The following is a 19,440-nucleotide window of genomic DNA, read 5'->3' on the forward strand; positions in this document are numbered from 1 at the left end:
GGACTATAAACCCAATTAGACTGAGGTATATTTATCAAAAAAAAAAACTTTTTAAGACAGATTCCAAGTTAAGATCCTCTGCTCTAGTTCAATTTTGCAGATGAGGAAATTGAGGTGTAGAGAAACTAAATGAGTTGTCCAAGGTCACACAGAGAAGAGCAGGGCCAGGATTCAGCTCTCTTTGCACTGCACTATACTGTTTGTAGTAATGAGGGCTTGGGATAAAAAGGAGGACACAGTAGAGACAAATGTGAAGGATTGGTACAGAGGATACCACAAGACCAGTGTTGTCAAAATGTCAAACTCCAATAGAAAGGGAGACCCTATACCACAGGTTCTTTGAGGTTCCACTTTGACTTTAAAAACCACATTAGCATTACCTATGTTACTGTATTTTTATTTACATAAATATTTCCCAATTACATTTGAAAAACAAACCCTTTCCTTCTGTCTTAGAATCCATACTATGCATCATCTCCAAGGCAGAAGAGCAGTAAGGGCTAGGCAATAGGGGTTAAGTGACTTGCCCAGGGTCACACAGCTAGAGAATGTGTAAGGTCAGATTTGAAACCAAGACCTCCCATCTCCAAGCCTGGCACTCTTTCCACTAAGCCACCTAGCTGCCAAAGACATTTTACAAAAAAAAAAAAAAAAAAAAAAAAAAGATGCCCATTCTCACCCTTATCTCTAAAATGAAAGGGTTGGGATGCAAAATCTCTAGGGCTCTTTCTAGCCCTAAACCTGTGTTTCTATAATAATCTATCCTGTTTCTTGGGGGTGAACTATTTGGTTTCTCTAGGATTGCTGAGCCTCCTAAGCAACCCATTACCGATGAAGATGATGATGTGGCTGAAGAAAGACAAAGAATTCTTAGTGGAAGCAATAAAACGGATATCTTGAGGCTACATGAGCTCACCAAGGTGAGAAGACATGAAATCAAATGTGTTTTTACATGTTTGGCCATGCGCGGTGGGCAGAAGTCTCTCATTTACTCTCTCTTTGTAGAGCCACCATATAATCAAGGTGGAACCTAGTGATTTTTGCACCTGGGCCAGTTGGGGAAGAGCAGTCAGAACTAGGGGAAGAGTTGGTGCACCTGGGGAGGGACTATGCCCTTGGGGAACATCCCCCCCCAAGTTAAAATCCTCATGAGAAAACCGAGGTCAGATATATGACATATTTGAAAGGACAGGAAGCCCCCTCGTTGAGGCTACCATACCCACAAATGGGGGCAGCAAAAGGGTGATTGTGCTCTCTACATTTCTCTCCCTAATGAAATATTTTGATGACACCACCTTCGTTTCATTTCTGTGTTTGCATATGTATATATAAACATGTATAAATAAAATATATGTACATATATACATATTTCTGTTTGTATATAAATATTTTGTGTTAGTCTAGGTTTTATTTTTTTATTCTAAACTTAACAAATAAAATGAACATTTCCATATAGATTGTAGGATGGAATAGGATTAGATATGAAACTGCAGGGTATATATTTTAGGAAAAAATATTTGGGCAAATGATTTATGCGTTTTAATTTAAAAGGTGACATTTATATTACTTATTTCTCGAGGGCATCTACTTTCTGCTCCCATTCTTGCCATTTCTCAGCCAATACACAGACAGGCAAACTCTAGACATCTGATCTAGTCAAATAGCAGATTGCCTTTGTTCTTCTTACCTCCTCGTGGCCTTGGGGGGTCCCAGGAACATAACTTGAGCCTCCTGCCTAGGACACCCTAACTTCTCCTGGGATCACCTACTCCATCTCCCAAGATCTCCCATAATTTCTCAGGAGCTCCTAGTGTAGATTTTGCTTTTTTCTTTTTGTTAATCTTCACCCACCCCTTTAACCCCAACCACTGCTCTCTGTGTTAAGGATGATTGCCGCCTGTTGTACAATTGAAGACCATCAGAAGGTTTTCCCCTTTGATTTTGGAGTTTATGGTTGAGAATATAGCTGGAAAGAAGAATGTTTGCAGTCCTTTCTGTTGTAAGGGAATTTATTGAAATGGCATTAAGGTGATGCCACCTAGTGCTTATTGTGACTCTATGCTCAGTGCTGGGGACATAAAGACAAAAAGGAAGTGGTCTCTGCCCTCAAGAAGCTTATATTATATGAAAGGAGACACTATATACAGATATAAGTATGTTAAATATAAAGTAGTTTGGGAAGGGGGACACTAGCAATGGAGGGGATCAGGAAAGACTTTGTAGAAAGTGATGCCTGAGCTGTATCCTGAAGGAGAAAGACTCCTTAGAGCAAAGGTGAGCAGGGCTGCATTCTAGGCATGGGGAATGACCAATTCCAAAAACCAGAGATAGGGAGGCAGCTGGGTGGCTCAGTGGATTGAGAGACAGGCCTAGAGATGGGAAATCCTGGGTTCAAATCTGGCCTCAGACACTTTAACTCTGTGCGACCCTAGGCAAGTCACTTAACCCTCATTGCCTAGCCCTTACTGTTCTTCTGCCTTGGAACCAATACACAGGATTGATTCTTAGACAGAAGGTAAGAATTTAAAAAAATAAAGAACCAGAGATAGGATATGGACTATTATATATGAGAAACAGAAAGAAGTCCAGTTTTGCTGGACCATAAAGTGTGGAAAGAGAAATAATATATAACGAGTCAGGAAAGATAGGTTCAGTTTAGGTGATTAAGAGTCTTAAAATCCAAGTGAGAAAATTTCTTTTTTAGTTCTAGCGGCAGTAGGGATCCCCTAAAGTTTATTAGTTTGAATGAATAAAAATATGTTGGTATCTTCAAAACATAGGAACTCATTTTATGCAAATTCAACACATTTGAATTCAGGTATATGCAAGTGGCAGTCAAAAAAAGTAGAAAAATATGTAAAATATGTAAAAAATTAATTACAGTCTAAATGTCATTTCCTCAAGTGGTATAAAAATCTCACAGCAGTTTTCCCAATAATACTCACTTTTGCTCTGAGAAGAGTTAGTGTGAATCTTTACATTGTTTTCTGACAATATTAGCTCCTGCATCAATCTTTGTCCAGAGTTCTCACTTATAACAAGTTGTGTTTGCATCATGGCAGTATTTCTCTTTGTTTCATTAATGCTGTTTAGCTATTAATAATGATCCCAAAGTATAAGAGTAATGATGCTGATAGCTCTGATAAACCAAAGAAAAGCCACAAAATGTCTAGGTATGATCATATAAGAAATACTTATTGGGGCAGCTGGGTAGCTCAGTGGATTGAGAACCAGGCCTAGAGACGGGAGGTCCTAGGTTCAAATCTGGCCTCAGACACTTCCCAGCTGTGTGACCCTGGGCAAGTCACTTGACCCCCATTGCCTAGCCCTTACCACTCTTCTGCCTTGGAGCCAATACACAGTATTGACTCCAAGACAGAAGGTACGGGTTTAAAAAAAAAAAAAAGAAATACTTATTAAATAATGGAGTTTGCTATTATGCATGATTTTCCGTTTACAAGAAAGGTCTTAGGATGTGTTGGTTATGTAAAATGAGGTCCTTTGTATAGGAAAGCTTAACAGAGTGATAGTTTTTAGGAGTGGAATGATAGTGTAAAAAGATATATGTGTTCTTTCTAATAGATTGTAAGCATTGTAACTCTGTTTTGTTTTCCATAGGGGAAGTGGTATGGTTAGATCTTTGAAAGATGATTCAGAATTTGTACTATAGATTAGGAGTTCCGGTTAGGTATCTGGGCAGTACCTTGGATAGCCAGTCTCCAACTTTCTCATTTTACAGATGAGTAAGGTGAGGCTTAGAGAGATTCAGTGATTTGTTCAGGGTCACACAGGTAATTTGACCCAAGTCTTCTGGCTCCAGTGCTCTTTGTTCTCTACCATGATAGAAGAACTATCTACATTTCTTGGTGGTTAGAAACATTCCCATCACACCTATTTCACCCCAAAAGCATCAGAGTTTTGGCTAAGCATTAAGATAGTGGCTATTTCTGCCAGCATCCTACCCTGGTGTTGAGAGCAGTAAGCTATCTGCTATCATAATAAGTAACTTCTCATGTTTTTTTCCCCCAGATTTATTCAGGCACCACAAGCCCAGCAGTGGACAGGCTGTGTATTGGGGTTCGCCCTGGAGAGGTCTGTATATATTAAGTTTTGCATAGTTCAGGTCCATGAAACCAGAGTCATCAAAAATCAGTCTGAGACCTTGAAATAATATGAATTCGCTGCCTCACCTCCCTGAAACCTTTCTGTTGTAGAAGGTAGTGCCTGAGCTATATCTTGAAGAAAGAGGGAATTCTAAAAGCAGAAGTGAGGAGAGGTACATCCTAGGCCTGGAGAATGACTGAGACCAATGACCAAAAACATAGAGACGGGAAATGGAGTATTATATACAGACAGGCAGAACAGACAGAAGGCTAGTTTTGCTGGACTGCAAAAAATGGGAAGGAAAATATAATATGAGTCAGGAAAGAGAAGTTAGGGCCAGGTTGAGAAGGGCCTTAAAATCCAAATGAAGGACTTTCTATTTTATCCAACTGACCATAGGGAGACCTGAAATTTATTAACCAGAATTAGGAGCTTTCTTTAGGAAGGCAGTGACTTCTACTTATCTTTCAGCCAGCAAACACTGACTGAAAATCTGTTGTGGGAGGAGGAAGAGAAGATGGGGGAAAAGATAAAGGAGCTGGTTGGAAACTTGACTTTTAGCAATTGAACTAGGCTGGGAAAATGTCTCTGAAACCAGCGTTTTTCATTTTATTTCCGTTATTTTTGCTTATTTGCAAAGCTGCTGGGCCTATAGCAGGTTACTGGTGTTGTTATCAAAAGCAAATTTGGCATATTCCCACATTTTCTTTTTTTTAAAAACCCTTACCTTTTGCCTTAGACTCAAGACTATGTATTGGTTTCAAGGCAGAAGAGTGACGAGGGCTAGGCAATGGGGGTTAAGTGACTTGCCTAGGGTCACATAGAGTTAAAGTGTCTGAAGTCAGATTTGAACCTAGGACTTCTCTTTAGGCCTATCTCTCAATCCACTGAGCCACCCAGCTGCCCCCATATCCCCACATTCTCAAGGGCCCCTAAAATGTATAGAAACTCTATATGTGTGTATGTGTGTATATGTGTGTATGTATATGTATGTGTGTGCACGCAGGCAACCCTGGCTCCACCTTCTTATTAGAGAGGTATTAGGGAAAAAGTGAGGTGATTTTTTTCCCTTTATATCCCCAGGCTTAGTGTAAAGCCCAGTACTTACTAAATACCTAAATAAATACCTGTTGACTGGATGCCCTTGGGTAGATAATAATAATCATAATAGTAACTGACATTTATATAACAAAACTCGCAAAGCACTTTGCATGCATTATTATAACACATAGACATTTATATTCTATGATTTAACAGTAAAGAAAAATCCCTCTGGCCCATATATCATTTGTAACACAAGCCTATCAGAGTGTTTGAATCATTTATTCAACAAGCTATTATTAACTGTCTACCCTATATAAGGCACTGTGCTTTTAAGCATTTGAGTAGAGATTGAAAATTCGAGCAAAAATGCAAATCTATAACTTGAAATGGATAATGGCAAGCCATTATCCGTCATTATCACTTTAGCCAGAAATAGGTCACTAATTGTTTAATAATAATAAAATAATATTAATAATAATTAATATCATGTTCTCAAATAACATGATTGAGTGGATGAAACATAGACTAGGGGAAAAGGAATGGGCCTGAACCTTAAATGCTGCCCTTTGGGATTCAGGTGGGAAGTCCCACTGAAAGGATAATGATAGAGAATGATAGAGAAAGTATTGAGGACTCTGGGATCCTGAGAGAGTGATAAGAAGGGAGGAAAAGGGCACCCTCTAACCCCAGGAAGTTGGAGGGTACCATTTCACAGTCTGGTCTAGGGCCAACCCTGGTCAAGGAGTCTGTGAATATCTATGTTAAATCATCACTATAGACCCTCAACTTTCCAAAATGGCAGACAGAAGAAGAAAGAAACATTCCTCCTAGTCTAACTATTTATCTTCTTCTGTTTCAGTGCTTTGGTCTCTTGGGAGTGAATGGTGCTGGCAAAACAACCACATTCAAGATGCTCACTGGAGACATCTCAGTGACATCAGGAGATGCCATTGTGGCAGGAAATAGGTGAGTGCCTTGCTTTGTGGGCCAATGCCATGCCTAAGTCACCAGTTTAGGGAAGTCATTATGAGTGTTCTCTACCAGAAAAATCCAGTATCCACCACAATCAGGCCCAGAGAAACTAAGTTAACAAGATCATGCAGGGAAGGATTTGTTGGCACAGTGGATAGAGTGCCTGGTCTGGAGTCAGGAATCTTCCTGAGTTCAAATCTGGTCTCAGACACTTCCTAGCTGTGAGACCCTGGGCAAGTCATTTAACCCATTTGCCTAGCCACTGATATTTAGTATTGATTTTATAACTGAAGATAAGAGTTTTTTTAAAAAAAGAGAGATGGGTTCTTTCCACATAGAGGCATTCAAGCAGGAGATGATGGCTTCAGGAGTATGTTTTAGTAGATTCCTTTGAAAGATGGATTGGATCATTAGGCTATTTGTGTTCTTTCAATTCCCAAATTCTGCAATTCTTTGATACGAGTTGAGCTCAAATTTCTGAATTTCTGGAGTTAATTTAGTTTCTAACCCAAATTCCCTCTTCCTTGATTTCTAAAACTGGGCATATATTCCTAGCACTCAAGCAAAGGAAGGAGGCAACTGGTCCTTGCTGATATGTCTTGTTCAGATGCTTAAGAAGTGTCCCCCCATCCCCATCTGCTTACTATTTCTGCCCTTAAAGATTCTTTTTTCTTTTTGCAGCATTTTAACCCAAATTTCTGAAGTCCACCAAAATATGGGCTATTGCCCTCAGTTTGATGCTATCGATGACCTGCTAACTGGCCGAGAACATCTGTATCTCTATGCCCGGCTCCGGGGTGTTCCAACGGATGATATCAAGAGGGTAAAATCGGGTTCATTTTTAATGTTGTGGAGGGGTAATAAAAGTCCAGATCTATGTCTGAGGTCTTTCATCCAGGGCAGGGCAATTTGGGGAAAGGTCTCTGCCAGGCTTCTTCATTCATCAAATGAGTTTACATAGGTGAAGAGCTTTAAAGACCTTAAAGCAATATATTAGTTTTTACTGCTGCTGCTGCTACTACTACTATTACTATTATTCATTCTCACCATATATTTTTGTGCCCAGAAGCTGCCAGTGTTTGCCCAGAGACTCTGGTCACCAGATGGTCAGCAATGGGACCAGAAGTCAGGTCTGGTTATTTACAAAGCTTAAGCTCAACAGGACAGAAGCATTTTATTTCTATCATCACACGAGACTGAGGATAGAATTATTTCTTGCCCCTTATAAATGTTTTTAATATCAAAATGAATGTATTTAAAACAAATATTTGAAGACTATTTCATTGAAATTTAGCTGCCTTCAAGACAATTTTTAGCATCCACAAACTTGGTCATGTTGTACAAACCTTAACCTGCAACATGTACAACACGTACCTGGACCACTTCTTTCTCTCCATGATGAGGGGCAGAAATACAAATGCCTGGGTCACATGGACTGGCATTCCTCTTTGAACATGATAAACCTTTCAATCACTTTGTAAGTGGAAACGTGGACTAGTTTAGGAAGAGATGTGGAGCCATAATCTCCCCCAGGTCTATCTGATTTTGAAAAACTCTTTCAGAGGAATGGTCCTCCATCTGCTATGGAATAAGTGTGAACTTAAAATACACAATGCTTAGGAACTGGATTCTTGGTCTGGATTTCCCTGGCTACAGTACCTAGTGGTACCTACAGTACCCATCCCATAAGTAAAGAGCAATCCAGTGACTCTGACCTTGCTGTTCTCCAACCAAGAGACTCTATCTTGCAACTTCAGGCATTCTTTCTGGCTATTCCCCCCTTGCTGGAATGCTCTCCCTCCTCATCTTCTTTTAAATCCCAGCTGAAATCCTACCTTCTCTAGAAAGCCTTCTTAATTTCCCAGTCAATAATTTCCCACATGATCGGTATTTAGCTTCTTTGTATGTTGTTGTCTCTCCTGTTAGATTGTTAGATTGAGGGCAAGACTTGTCTTTTGCCCCTTTTTTTTAATCCCTAATGTCTAGCACAGTTCCTGGCACATAGTAGGCTCTTAATAAAACTTTATTAACTTACTCAAGAGATACTTGTTGGGGCAGCTAAGTGATTCAGTGACTAGAGCCAGGTCTGGAGACAGGAGATCCTGGGTACCAATTTGACCTCAGATATTTCCTGGCTGGGTAACCCTGGGCAAGTCACCCCAATCACCTAGCCCTTCCTGCTCTTCTGCCTTGGAGCCAAAACTTAGGATTGATTCTAAGACAGAAAGAAAGGTTTAAATATCTATCTGTCTATCTATCTATCTATCTATCTATCTATCTATCTATCTATCTATCTATCTATATCTATCTATCTATCTATCTATTTATCTATCTCTCTGTAAATAGATAGATATAAATACTTGTTGATGAATAAATAGTTCAAGCTGAAGAACAAAGTGAAAGACAGAAACCAGCATGGGCACATCCCAAGAGTTTGTGGAAAAAATGGCCCAGCAAAGATCTCCAGTTTTCTCTTGACACTCTGGGGCATGTGAGGGCAGGGGAAAAAACCCCAACAAATGATTTCAGCTGGCAAGGTAGGGAAGCAATTAAATACTCTTTTATTTCGGGTTAGGCTCATGTTTGGCTACTTTGTCTTATTTGATTTTATTTTCTTGATTCCCACAATGTGGCTGATAATCATTCTTGCTCTGCTCCCACCCCCAGTATTTTGTACTAACTTGGTATACAGGGTGCCCCCAAAAGACTTAATGCATTTCTCTACCATTAAGGCTGAAAACTGCTCAAAGATTTTTGTACTTATCTGCCTACATATTGCATCCAACCAGAAGAACGTAAATTCTTTGAGGACTGGAAAGGCTGGTTTTTTGTATTTGTATTCCTGGGATCTAAGATAGATAGATAGATAGATGAATTAAAAAAACAAAAAACAAAACCTTACCATCTATCTTAGAATCTTATAGGTTCCAAGGTAAAAGAGTAAGAGCTAGCCAATGAGGTTTAGGTGACTTGCCCAGGGTCACACAGCTAGCTATTGTGGTCAATGAATTCAAATGGAATGGCAAAGGTTGTTTTGTCACTTTTCTTTTCTAATGGAAATTAATGTTTAAGAATATTGGATTTGCACATGCTACTGTAGTAATCACTGCTATTCTCATAGGTAGCTTGCTTCATGCCTGTTATTTTGTACTTATTATTCTTTTTGTATTTGAATGAAATGCAACAATATTTACTCTTATCTGAAAATGTTGCATAGAAATTATTCTCCTTTTATAAGTAAGGTGAAAAATAAAGTTTTTTTAATTTCTATTTTAGAAATATTTTCCATGTTTACATATTTCATTTTCTTTCCCTCCCCCTCCCAAATCCAATAAGTACTTCCACTGGGTTATACAAATGTCATCACATATCTATTTCCATATTATTCATGAAAAATAAGGTTTTTTCAAATAAAAAAAGAGGGGGACCAGATTTGATCCCTGGATTTCCCATCTCCAGGTCCAGCTCTCTATCCACTGAGCCACCTACCTGCCCCAAATAAAATTGAATTTTATCAAAAGGGATTTTTGTCCTTGTCCCCCTTAATGCTAAAACTTTCCCTCCAAGAAAACCTATTTGCAGTGTATATATGTTGTTTCCATATCATCTCCCCCATTAGATTGTGAGCTTCTTGAGGCCAGGGACTACATTTTTGCCTTTCTTTGTATACCCAGAACTTAATACAGTGTGTGGCATACAGTAAGGGCTTAATAAATGCTTACTGACTTCTTGATTTGTCTTTCTTCCCCAGGTAGCAAACTGGTGCATTCAGAGCCTGGGTCTCTCTCCCTTTGCAGACCACCTGGTTGGCACCTACAGTGGGGGTTATAAACGGAAGCTCTCCACAGCCATTGCTCTGATTGGCTGTCCACCCCTGGTGTTGCTGGTAAGAGACATCATTGAGCAAAGAGAGGAATGAGATCCCTGAAATATGGAAGACTAATGACTTTACTCCCATCAAAGCATCATTCAATTTAAAGAATATTTCCAAGACTTAGGCCAATAGTTTTAGAAAAATGGCAGTTCGAGTCATCTTGAATGGGCAGCTAGTGGATAAAATGCTGGACCTGGAGTCAGAAAGACAAGTTCAAATCCAACTTCAGACACTCACTAGATGTGTGACCCTAGGCAAGTCACTTAATCCTGCTTGCCTCAGTTTCCTCATCTGTAAAATGAACTGGAGAAGGAAATGGTGAGTCACTCTGGTATCTTTGCTAAGAAAACCCCCAAAAAGTGTCACAAAAAGTCAGACATGAGTGAAAAATGACTAAACAGCAATAATAAGTCCCAAATAAACAAATATTTATTTGGAGTCATTTATATTCATATATATAATGTATGTATGTATTTGGATTCACTTAATTTTAAAATTCAACAAAGTAATCCATTTGTCCACTTTGAGTTTGGTTTAAATCTTTGTATGAAAACATAACCCTCTCTAGCTGGGTACAATTTGGCATATCTCTTTGGCCACTCAAGGGAAGGTGTCAGTAGGGACAGGGGAATATTTTTGTGAAAAAGCCCTGTCTCTGGGCTATTCTAGTCCAAATACTGTTTTGGGCTCACGGACTGCCAAAAAGCAGGGGAGGGGAAACCTGTGATCAAAGGGTGCCAGCAGCCCTGGAACCACTCCTGAGTACAAATCCTCATCTGTGACTGCAAGAAAGAAGGTTTTCAAGCATAATTCTCATTTATCAGGCAAACGGGAATTTATTGATAGTCTAAACTCCCAGGAGTCAAGAGTGACTAGAAAAGTCTCTTAGAATGTCCCTCTACCTCCAGTTAAATACAATTCACTCTTACTTTTAAAGACAATGCTTGGAATCCTATTCTCAAATACTAATGTTTTCCCTTGAAATACCTTGAATTTTTTTTTTAAGTTTTTGCATATACTTTTTAAAAATCCTTATCTTCCATCTTAGAATCAATACTGTATATTGGATCCAAGACAGAAAAGCAGTGAGGGCCTTTACCTTCCATCTTAGAATCAATACTGTATATTGGTTCCAAAGCAGAAGAGCAGTAAGGGCTAGGCTATGGGAATTAAGCAACTTGCCCAGGGTCACATTGGTAAAAAGTATCTGAGGTCAGATTTGAGCCCAGGACATCCTTTCTCTAGGTCTGGCTCTCAATCCAATGAGCTATCTGGCTGCCCCTTGCTTTTGTATATATATTTCTATGGATATGTATTTTTTCCATGATAGAATGTAAGCTCCTTGAGGGCAGGGACCGTTTCATTGTATCTTTGTATATCTAGCACTTAGCACAATGTGTGGCACATCATAATTTCTTAAAAAAAAAAAAAACCCAAACACCTTATCTTCCATCTTAGAATCAATTCTAAGTATTAATTCCAAAGTAGAAGAGCAGTAAGGGCTAGGCAATTGGGGTTAAGTGACTTGTCCAGGGTCACACAGCTAGAAAGTGTCTGAGGCCAAATTTGTCCCCCAGGACCTCCCATCCCTACACTTGGCTCTCTGTCCTCTGAGCCACTCAGCTTCTTCCACACCACAGATTTTTTAAATTGTTGATTGGTTGGTATCACACAATTAAGGACAGAGATAAGGACTAAACCTGTGATTTTATTGATGTAGGGAATTCTATGTAGCAGTGTATCTCAATGTTCTTTCAGCAATTTATGTTCTTTTCTAAATTATCTGTTTTATTGTATTTTAAATTTTATTTTTTAATATTTTCTTTTCTCTGATTATGTATAAAAACTTTTTTAACATTCATTTTTAAATTTTAAGTTCCAAATTCTCTCTCTCCTTCCCCTGCCCCCTCCCTAGGAGGAAGCAATCTCATGTAGATTTTACATCCACATTCATGTAAAACATTTTTCCACATTAGTCATTTTGCAGAAGTGAACTCAAACAAAACAAAACAAAACAAAAATGAAGAAAGAAAGTAAAATAGAGTATGTTTTAGTCTACATTCAGACTCCATCAGTTCTTTCTCTGGAGACAGATGACCTTTTCCATGAGTCCTGTGGGATTGTCTGGGATCACTGTATTAGGAGGTCATTCACAGTTGTTTACCATCCAATTTGCAAGTTATATTCCTAAAAATGGCATAGAGCTCTCCTACCTTATGTGATTTGCCCAGGGTCACACAGTCAATATATTTCAGAAGCTGAACTTGAACACAGATTTTCTGGGCTTAGAGATTGGCTTTCTAGCCACCAAATCTTGCTGCATATCTAGTTAGAGTTAGTATTATGATATTAATATTTAATTGTTTTTGGCAGCTAAGTTAGTGTCAAGATCTAGAGTCAAGGAGATCTGAGTTCAAATCCAGTCTCAGACATTTACTAGTTGTGAGTCCCTGGACAAGTCACTTAAAAAAAAAAGACAAAAACTTTGTCTGCCTCAGTTTCCTCATCTGTAAAATGGAGATAATAATAACCCCCTGCCTCCCAGGGATGTTGTTAGATATAAAGAATTTTGCCAACTTTAAATGGAAATGATAGCTACCACTATGATCATGATTTAATAATTTGCTATTTAATGTTTAGTACGTTTCCTTATGTCTAAAATGAGGGAATTGGGCCAGCTGGCTTCGGGGGGCTCCCGTAGCCAGCCCTCCGTGGCTCTATTAGAGACTTCTTCCCAAATACTCCGCCTTCTCCCTTCCTATATCGGAGCCCCTGAATTAGACTTCCCGCGGGTTTAGTTCCCTCTTTTCAAGAGCTGGAATAGCCTTTAGCCAGGAGACCTGCGGGAGTGGGGGGAGGAGCCAGCTGGCTCAGCCCGGTCCTTCCCTGCCCCTCTCTCCCGCGCCTCCAGGACGAGCCCACCACGGGGATGGACCCGCAGTCCCGGCGGCTGCTCTGGAACACCATCGTGGGCATCATCCGGGACGGGCGAGCCGTGGTCCTGACGTCGCACAGGTGAGCGCGCTGTCCCCGGGAGCCGGGCAGGTGTGGGCGCGGGGTGTCCACACTGCCTTTGACCGCCTCCATCTCTTCCCCCGACAGCATGGAAGAATGCGAAGCCCTGTGCACGCGGCTGGCCATCATGGTGAGAGGGACCTTCCAGTGCCTGGGCACTATCCAGCACCTCAAATACAAGTAAGGGAGAGGACGGGCCGCGCGTGGCCAGGGTGGCTTCCCTCTGCAGCTGGAGGGGCCCCGAGGGGAGCCGGGGAGGGGAGAGGACACGGGACCCCTGTGGCTGCGGGAAGGAGGGTCTTCGTTCAGTGGTTTCAAAGCGCACTGAAGACTCCAGCCCGTTTATTTAGGAAAGAGCAGGGCTGGCTCTGGTGTATGGGAAGCTTCCTTCTACCTACAGTCAGGGGGAAGGAATGGGCAAAAGCTTTGACCCTTTAAAGGCAATTGGAGTCAAGTGACTTTCCGGGGTCACCCAGCTGCAAAGTCAGATTTGAACCCAGGTTGTCCCAACTCCAAACCCAAAGATCTAGCAACTACCTAGATGTCCCAAGCTTTGTGTAAGACTTCTATTTTTGTGTCTATGTACATGTTAAATCTCCCCAGTGAAAAGTTAACTCTTGGGGCAACTAGGTGGTTCAATGGATTGAGAGCCATTGATGACTCTAGAGAAGGGAGATCTTGAGTTCAAATCGGAACCCAAACACTTCCTAGCTGGGTGACCCTGGGCAAGTCATTTAACTCTGTTTGCCTACATTTCCTCACCTGGAAAATGAGCAAAGGAGAAGGAAATGGCAGACCCCTCTGGTATCTTTGCCTACCACACCACCTAGCAGCCAACACCAAGTCTAGGGCTGCTAGACTTCTTGAGTGAGGACAAATGCGTGATTTTTTTTTCCTGAGCCGTAAAAGGAAAACGGGCTCTCCCTGGTTCTCCTGGCTTCCCCTTGCTGTCCTTCACTCTTCTGTCCACATCCTAGGTTTGGAGACGGCTACATTGTCACCATGAAAATCAAGCCCCCGAAGGTGGGTCTGCTTCCAGACCTGAACCCAGCAGAGCAGTTCTTACAAGCCAACTTCCCGGGCAGCGTCCAGAGGGAGAGGCACTACAACATGCTCCAGTATCGCATCTCCTCCTCCTCGCTAGCCAGGATCTTCCAGCTGCTCATTTCCAACAAGGACAGCCTGTACATTGAAGAATATTCAGTCACGCAGACCACACTGGACCAAGTAAGTCTGGGCCAGAAGCCCAAAGGCAAGCCTCCATCACACTGAAATGGAAAATGGGGCAGGTATGGAATTCAGAAAGAATCACCTAAGGAGCAACAAGGCAGCACAGTGGTTAGAGCATTCAGAATCTGGAGGACCTGGGTTCAAATCTGACCTCTGGTACTTCCTAACTATGTGACCCTGGGCAGTTTCCTAATCCTTATCCCTCTTCTGCCTTGAAACCAATCTTAGTATCAATTCTAAGACAGAAGGGAAGGGTTTAAAACAAATGAAGAGGTCTCAGTGGCCCACTAGTCTTTAATTTTTTTTTAATTTTAATAACAAATTTCCACATAAGTTTTCCAAAGTTATATGATCCATAATGTCTCCCTCCCTTCTTCTCTTCCCCCTCCCGGAGCTTAAAAGCAATTCAATCTGGGTTATACTCAACCATTCTAAGGATTCCCAAGCGGAGCCCAAATCAAACTACAATGTCAATGGGAAATATTGACTATCTAGTAGTGTTTGTTTCAGTGGATATCCTCAAAGCAATCCTTTGAGGGAGGCAAAGGAGGGGGTTATCCCCAGTTATCCCACTCAGACACTTTGTGCCCAGGCTCATCTTTCCTTAAACCCCAGGCAGGGATCCAAACTCAGTGGCAGCAGTGACAAAAAGAAGGCGATTTTGTTTGGTCCCCAACTTATTTTATAGTGGAGTGCGATGTAGGTCCCCAACTCATCTTATTTCTATTAAACTATGTTGCTACTCAGGATCTGGAAGGTGCCATCAGAGCTCTTACTCCCTTATTTCATGAATGGAGAAACTGAGGTTTGGGAAGAGAAGGGGACCCATTGATAGCTCAATGTTCCATGTAGGTGTATGTAGGTCCCCAACTTATCTTATTTCTATTAAACTATGTTGCTACTCAGCGCCATAGATCTAGGGTTGGAATGGACCCCAGAGGCCACCTAGTCCAGTCCCCTAATTTGACAGATAAAGAAAAAGAGGACCAGGAAAGTTAAGTGAATTGTTCAAAGTCAGGCAGGTTGCATCTGAGGTAGGATTTGAACCCATGCCCAAGGTCAGTGCTCTTTCTAGTGGGCCATTCTGCATCTTTAGAGCTGACCACATCTGCATTTAGTCTTCCCAAACTCTTTTGCTGAAACCACTTCAGCTTCAACTGAAGAATATGAGAAGTAGATATTTGTGGGACCCAAGATTCTGGGGATTCTTCAAGCCAAGTATACAAGCTACCTCCTGGAGAACCAATCAGGCCCCCTAACAGGGACATCGAGTAACAATGGAAAAAAGCACTCTTTATATGACCTCTAATGTTTAGTACCTGGGTGACCTTGAGCAAGTCATTTAAACTATTTGCCTCAGTTTCCATACTGTAAAATCAGAATAAAAATAGGATCTACTATCCCATATATATTATCCCATGTGACCTTATAGAGGCTTCCTGGATCTTGGTTTCATTTGTAAAATGTGTAGGGTGGGATGGTGTTAACTATATGGCTTCTGAGATTTCTATTCTAGCTCTACGGTACTCTGATGGAAGATCTAGCTCTGGTCCAGGCAGAGATAGATGGCTTAAACTGAAGAACTTGTAGGGGGGTATGGGAGCCCATTGGGTGGCCATTTCTTAGAATGTTTCTTTTTTTTTTAACTTATTTCTCCTTTCCCTCCTCCGGTACTCCCTACCCACCCATCCCACAGGTGTTTGTGAACTTTGCTAAACAGCAGACTGAAGAGGATGACCTTCCCTTACATCCCCGTGCAGCTGGAGCCATCACAGATGCCAAGGTAGCCCCAGCTCCTCCCTCCCGGGATGGTGTAGAGAGCAAGCCCTCTGCTCAGACCCGATGCACAGCCCAGGTCAGCCTCTCCAAAGGGCTCTTTTACACCTAGCCAGAACCCAGGGGTGACAGGGGCATAACTGCCCAGACGAAATTTCCTAAACACTTCTCGGCGATGGGATATTTCCTACGTGTGTGAAATCACAAATTCAAGGGATCTGAAATGAACAGAGAAGGAATAACTGTCCCCAGTCACTCATTTCCTTTAGTATATTTAATCAGAGGTTCTTAAACATTAAAAAAAAAAAAAACCTTCCCTTCCATCAAGGCAGAAGAGCAGGAAGGGCTAGGTAACTGGGATTAAGTGACTTGCCCAGGGTCCCACAGCTAGGAAGTTTCTGAGGTCAGATTTGAACCCAGGATTTCCCTTCTCCAGGCCTGGCTCTCTAGCTACTGAGCCACCTAGCTGCCTCTCTTAAATGTTTTTTAAAATCATGAACATCTTTTGCAATTTAAGCCCATGGAATTTGCAGATAGTCATAATTGGATAAAATGCTAAAATTCAGTTAGGGTTTAGTGAAGATGAAGATGCCATTTTTCTTCCCCATCCAAGTTTGTAGACTCTCTGAAATCTACCCACAGATCCAGGTGAAGAACCACTACGAAAAGAAGATAAAAATACGTGCATGGGAGCCCTTTCCTCATCTAAGCTCTTTTCTGTGGGAGGTCTTAGCATCAGAGATTTTGAGCTGAAAGGGATGATAAAGGACAACTAGACGGATGCTTTTATTTTGCAGTTGAGGAAACTGAGGCTCTGGGGGATTGTGACTTATCCAAGGTCACAGAGGTGTATCCTCTACGTTTAGTACATAGTAAGCCCTTAAATGCTTTTTCATCCACCAATTAAAATATTCTCCTTGGAGAATTCTATCATGATGATTTTTTTTCCTCTTCTTGATAAAACCAGTCCAACTCAATGAGCATTTATTAGACACCGACTATTTATAAAGCTCCACATTGGATGCTGGGGATACAAAGATAAAAGGAGAAATAGTGCCCGCCTTCAGGAACTAATGATTATTTGGGGGAGCTGACTCTGCCCAGGCCCTACCTAAGGGCAAAGAAATGCCTACACATTTACAGCCTATGACCCTGGAATGCTAAGCTTCAGTAAAAATTCTTGCCAGCCATGGGTTTTTATACCTCACAAACTTGATTGATATTAATAATAATTCACATTTATATGGCTCTTTACCTTTATGTAGCTCTTTACCAACAACCTGATGAGGTAAGTAGTATAAATGTCCTCCCCCCTTGTGTACGTTTGGCTCCTGGTAGACTGCAAAAAAAGGTAGACTTTTGGGAAAACCAGATGTGACATTTTGCATGCAAAAACTGAAGAAGTGAAATCCTTGTTTTATATTTGACACTTTGCAAAGAATCATGGGACTTGAGGGACTTTCAGCCCAATGCCTGGTACCTGGTGTTTTCACAATGACTTCAGAGTTCAAAACATAGGTTTGACTTTATTATGTAAATCATCTTTACAAAGAGTTGCAAAAATCCTTCTATATAGCACTCATAGGGAAATAAATCTGTAGCGGAATAAATAACAATCACATTTTCAAGTTTCTGTTATGAGATCCTAAAATATATTTTTTAAATCTTTAAAATGTCCCACAAATTACAATGGGATCATTTCTTGCACAGATTTATAGAAAACCTTCAAAACTTTCCCCAGGAAGTCCCGAGGCTGGCTGTGGGTTGTGAGCAAGAGAGAGCTGAGCTGAGCTGAGCTGTCCATTCAGGAATGAGACATCAGTACATCAGTTCACCAAGTACATTTGAAAACCTTGCTGAGAACACGACCCTGGGAAACATCCAGAAGGACGAAGATCCTTTGGTTTCATCATAGCTTGTTTTATGAAAATAGGTTGAGGGTCATGTAGATGATCAAGTCTGTGGCCAGCAACATTTTAAATGGGTTAATAATTGAATGTCTGTGACCCAGACCCTCTAGAATCATGAGCTGTTCCAATCAGTGCCTGAGACCCATTGGAAACACAAATAATCCACTTTCCCCATTAACAGAGACCTTTTAAATTGCTTTCAGAGATGGCTACAACACTGGTTAACCCATGTGACTTTCCCCTTTGTCCTGAACTCATGCCATATTCTCAGTCCTAAATATAGGACGTGGAAAGATTTCTTCTTAGGGGAACATGTGACTAGACTGGATGAAGGATGGGATAAACATGTTCTGTCTAGATAGCTCCAGGTTCTGCACTGACCTTCCATCTCAGATAACTAGGACTGGTTCACCAATTAAACCTCCCTACCTCTCTGTGCTTCTTTGCCCCTTCCACCCATACTCCATGCTGCCTGCCCCATTGGCAGAAGCCACAGTATTTTCTTATTGGTTGAAAAAGTTACAATGGCTGCCATCTCTGTATGAGCTAGGCTTAAAGAGCATGGCACTATTACCTCCCAGGCCCAAGTAGTACAAGACTGAGGGGTCCTGTCCCATTTATAAACTGGACAACTCCTCTTAGTTAAATTTATATACTGCTCTTCTGACACAAGCCAGCTCTGTAAGAAATTATCCAATATCATCCTTTGAAGATGTCCCAAATTATGGGAGTTTCCATAGACAAAAAAGCTATGACACCTTGCTTGGGCTTAAAAAAAGCAAACTGTGACCCCCCCCCCAAAAAAAAACCAAACAAAACCAGCTACCACTACTCCCAAAACACATCCAAAAAAACCCTTGTAAATTGAAAATATCCTAGGGACATGTTATCTTTTAATATGCATGTATATATGCATAAAAGAAGATGTGTGTATTTATGAATACACAAATACATAGAATTTGAGGATTTGGAAGCTAGAAAGGATCTTGGAACAAGCATAGTCCAGGCCCCCTCACTCATCAGGGAAAGAAACAAGAATATTCTATAACTTTGGAGTGTTGACAGACCCCACCCAGTGCCTTGGCTTAGCTGTCTTTAAGAGAATTATTGCCAATTAATTAACTTTAAAAGTTGAAAAGTCATCACTTCTTTTGAAAAAACCCAGAAGACCAGGGCTCATCTGTTGACTTTTCTGCCCGTAGGTCCGCTGAAGTGCCCATGCATCACCGCTTGCTTCCTACAGCAAGAAAGGAATGATTGGCATCCTGAAACTGGGGTAATCCTTGAACTCTCTTACATAAGTGCAGTGTTTGTCCTTTGCCCAGATTGTCATCTGAATGAAGCCAACCAGGGTGAATAATCCCACTGTAGCAAAAACAACCAAAAAAAAGAAGAAGGAAGGGAGGGAGGGAGGGAGGAAGAGAGAAAGGGAGGGAGAAGAAGAGGGAGGGAGAGAGAAGAAAAGAGAAAGAGAGAAGGAAAGAAACAAACAAACAAACAAACAAACAAAGAAAA

The 19,440-nt window shown here is 41.1% G+C and overlaps 1 protein-coding gene across 2 annotated transcripts; it reads left to right on the plus strand.

The window, feature by feature from the left end:
- The first annotated feature begins 673 nt into the window (after positions 1 to 673).
- LOC123247652 (retinal-specific phospholipid-transporting ATPase ABCA4-like) lies at positions 674 to 19,352 on the plus strand. Of its 2 annotated transcripts, none has more exons than XM_044676606.1 (10): positions 674 to 920; positions 4,030 to 4,092; positions 6,008 to 6,114; positions 6,802 to 6,943; positions 9,872 to 10,006; positions 12,906 to 13,009; positions 13,097 to 13,189; positions 13,987 to 14,236; positions 15,936 to 16,094; positions 19,128 to 19,352. In XM_044676606.1, the coding sequence occupies exons 3-10, from the start codon at positions 6,059 to 6,061 to the stop codon at positions 19,134 to 19,136; spliced, it is 948 nt and encodes a 315-aa protein (XP_044532541.1). In that variant the 5' UTR covers positions 674 to 920; positions 4,030 to 4,092; positions 6,008 to 6,058; the 3' UTR covers positions 19,137 to 19,352. The 2 variants fall into 2 exon arrangements, with proteins under 2 accessions (XP_044532541.1, XP_044532542.1); XM_044676607.1 differs by having other exon boundaries at positions 15,936 to 16,022.
- Positions 19,353 to 19,440: the final 88 nt, after the last annotated feature.

The sequence above is a fragment of the Gracilinanus agilis genome, chromosome 4 (genome assembly GCF_016433145.1).
Source record: "Gracilinanus agilis isolate LMUSP501 chromosome 4, AgileGrace, whole genome shotgun sequence".
Lineage (NCBI taxonomy): Eukaryota > Metazoa > Chordata > Mammalia > Didelphimorphia > Didelphidae > Gracilinanus > Gracilinanus agilis.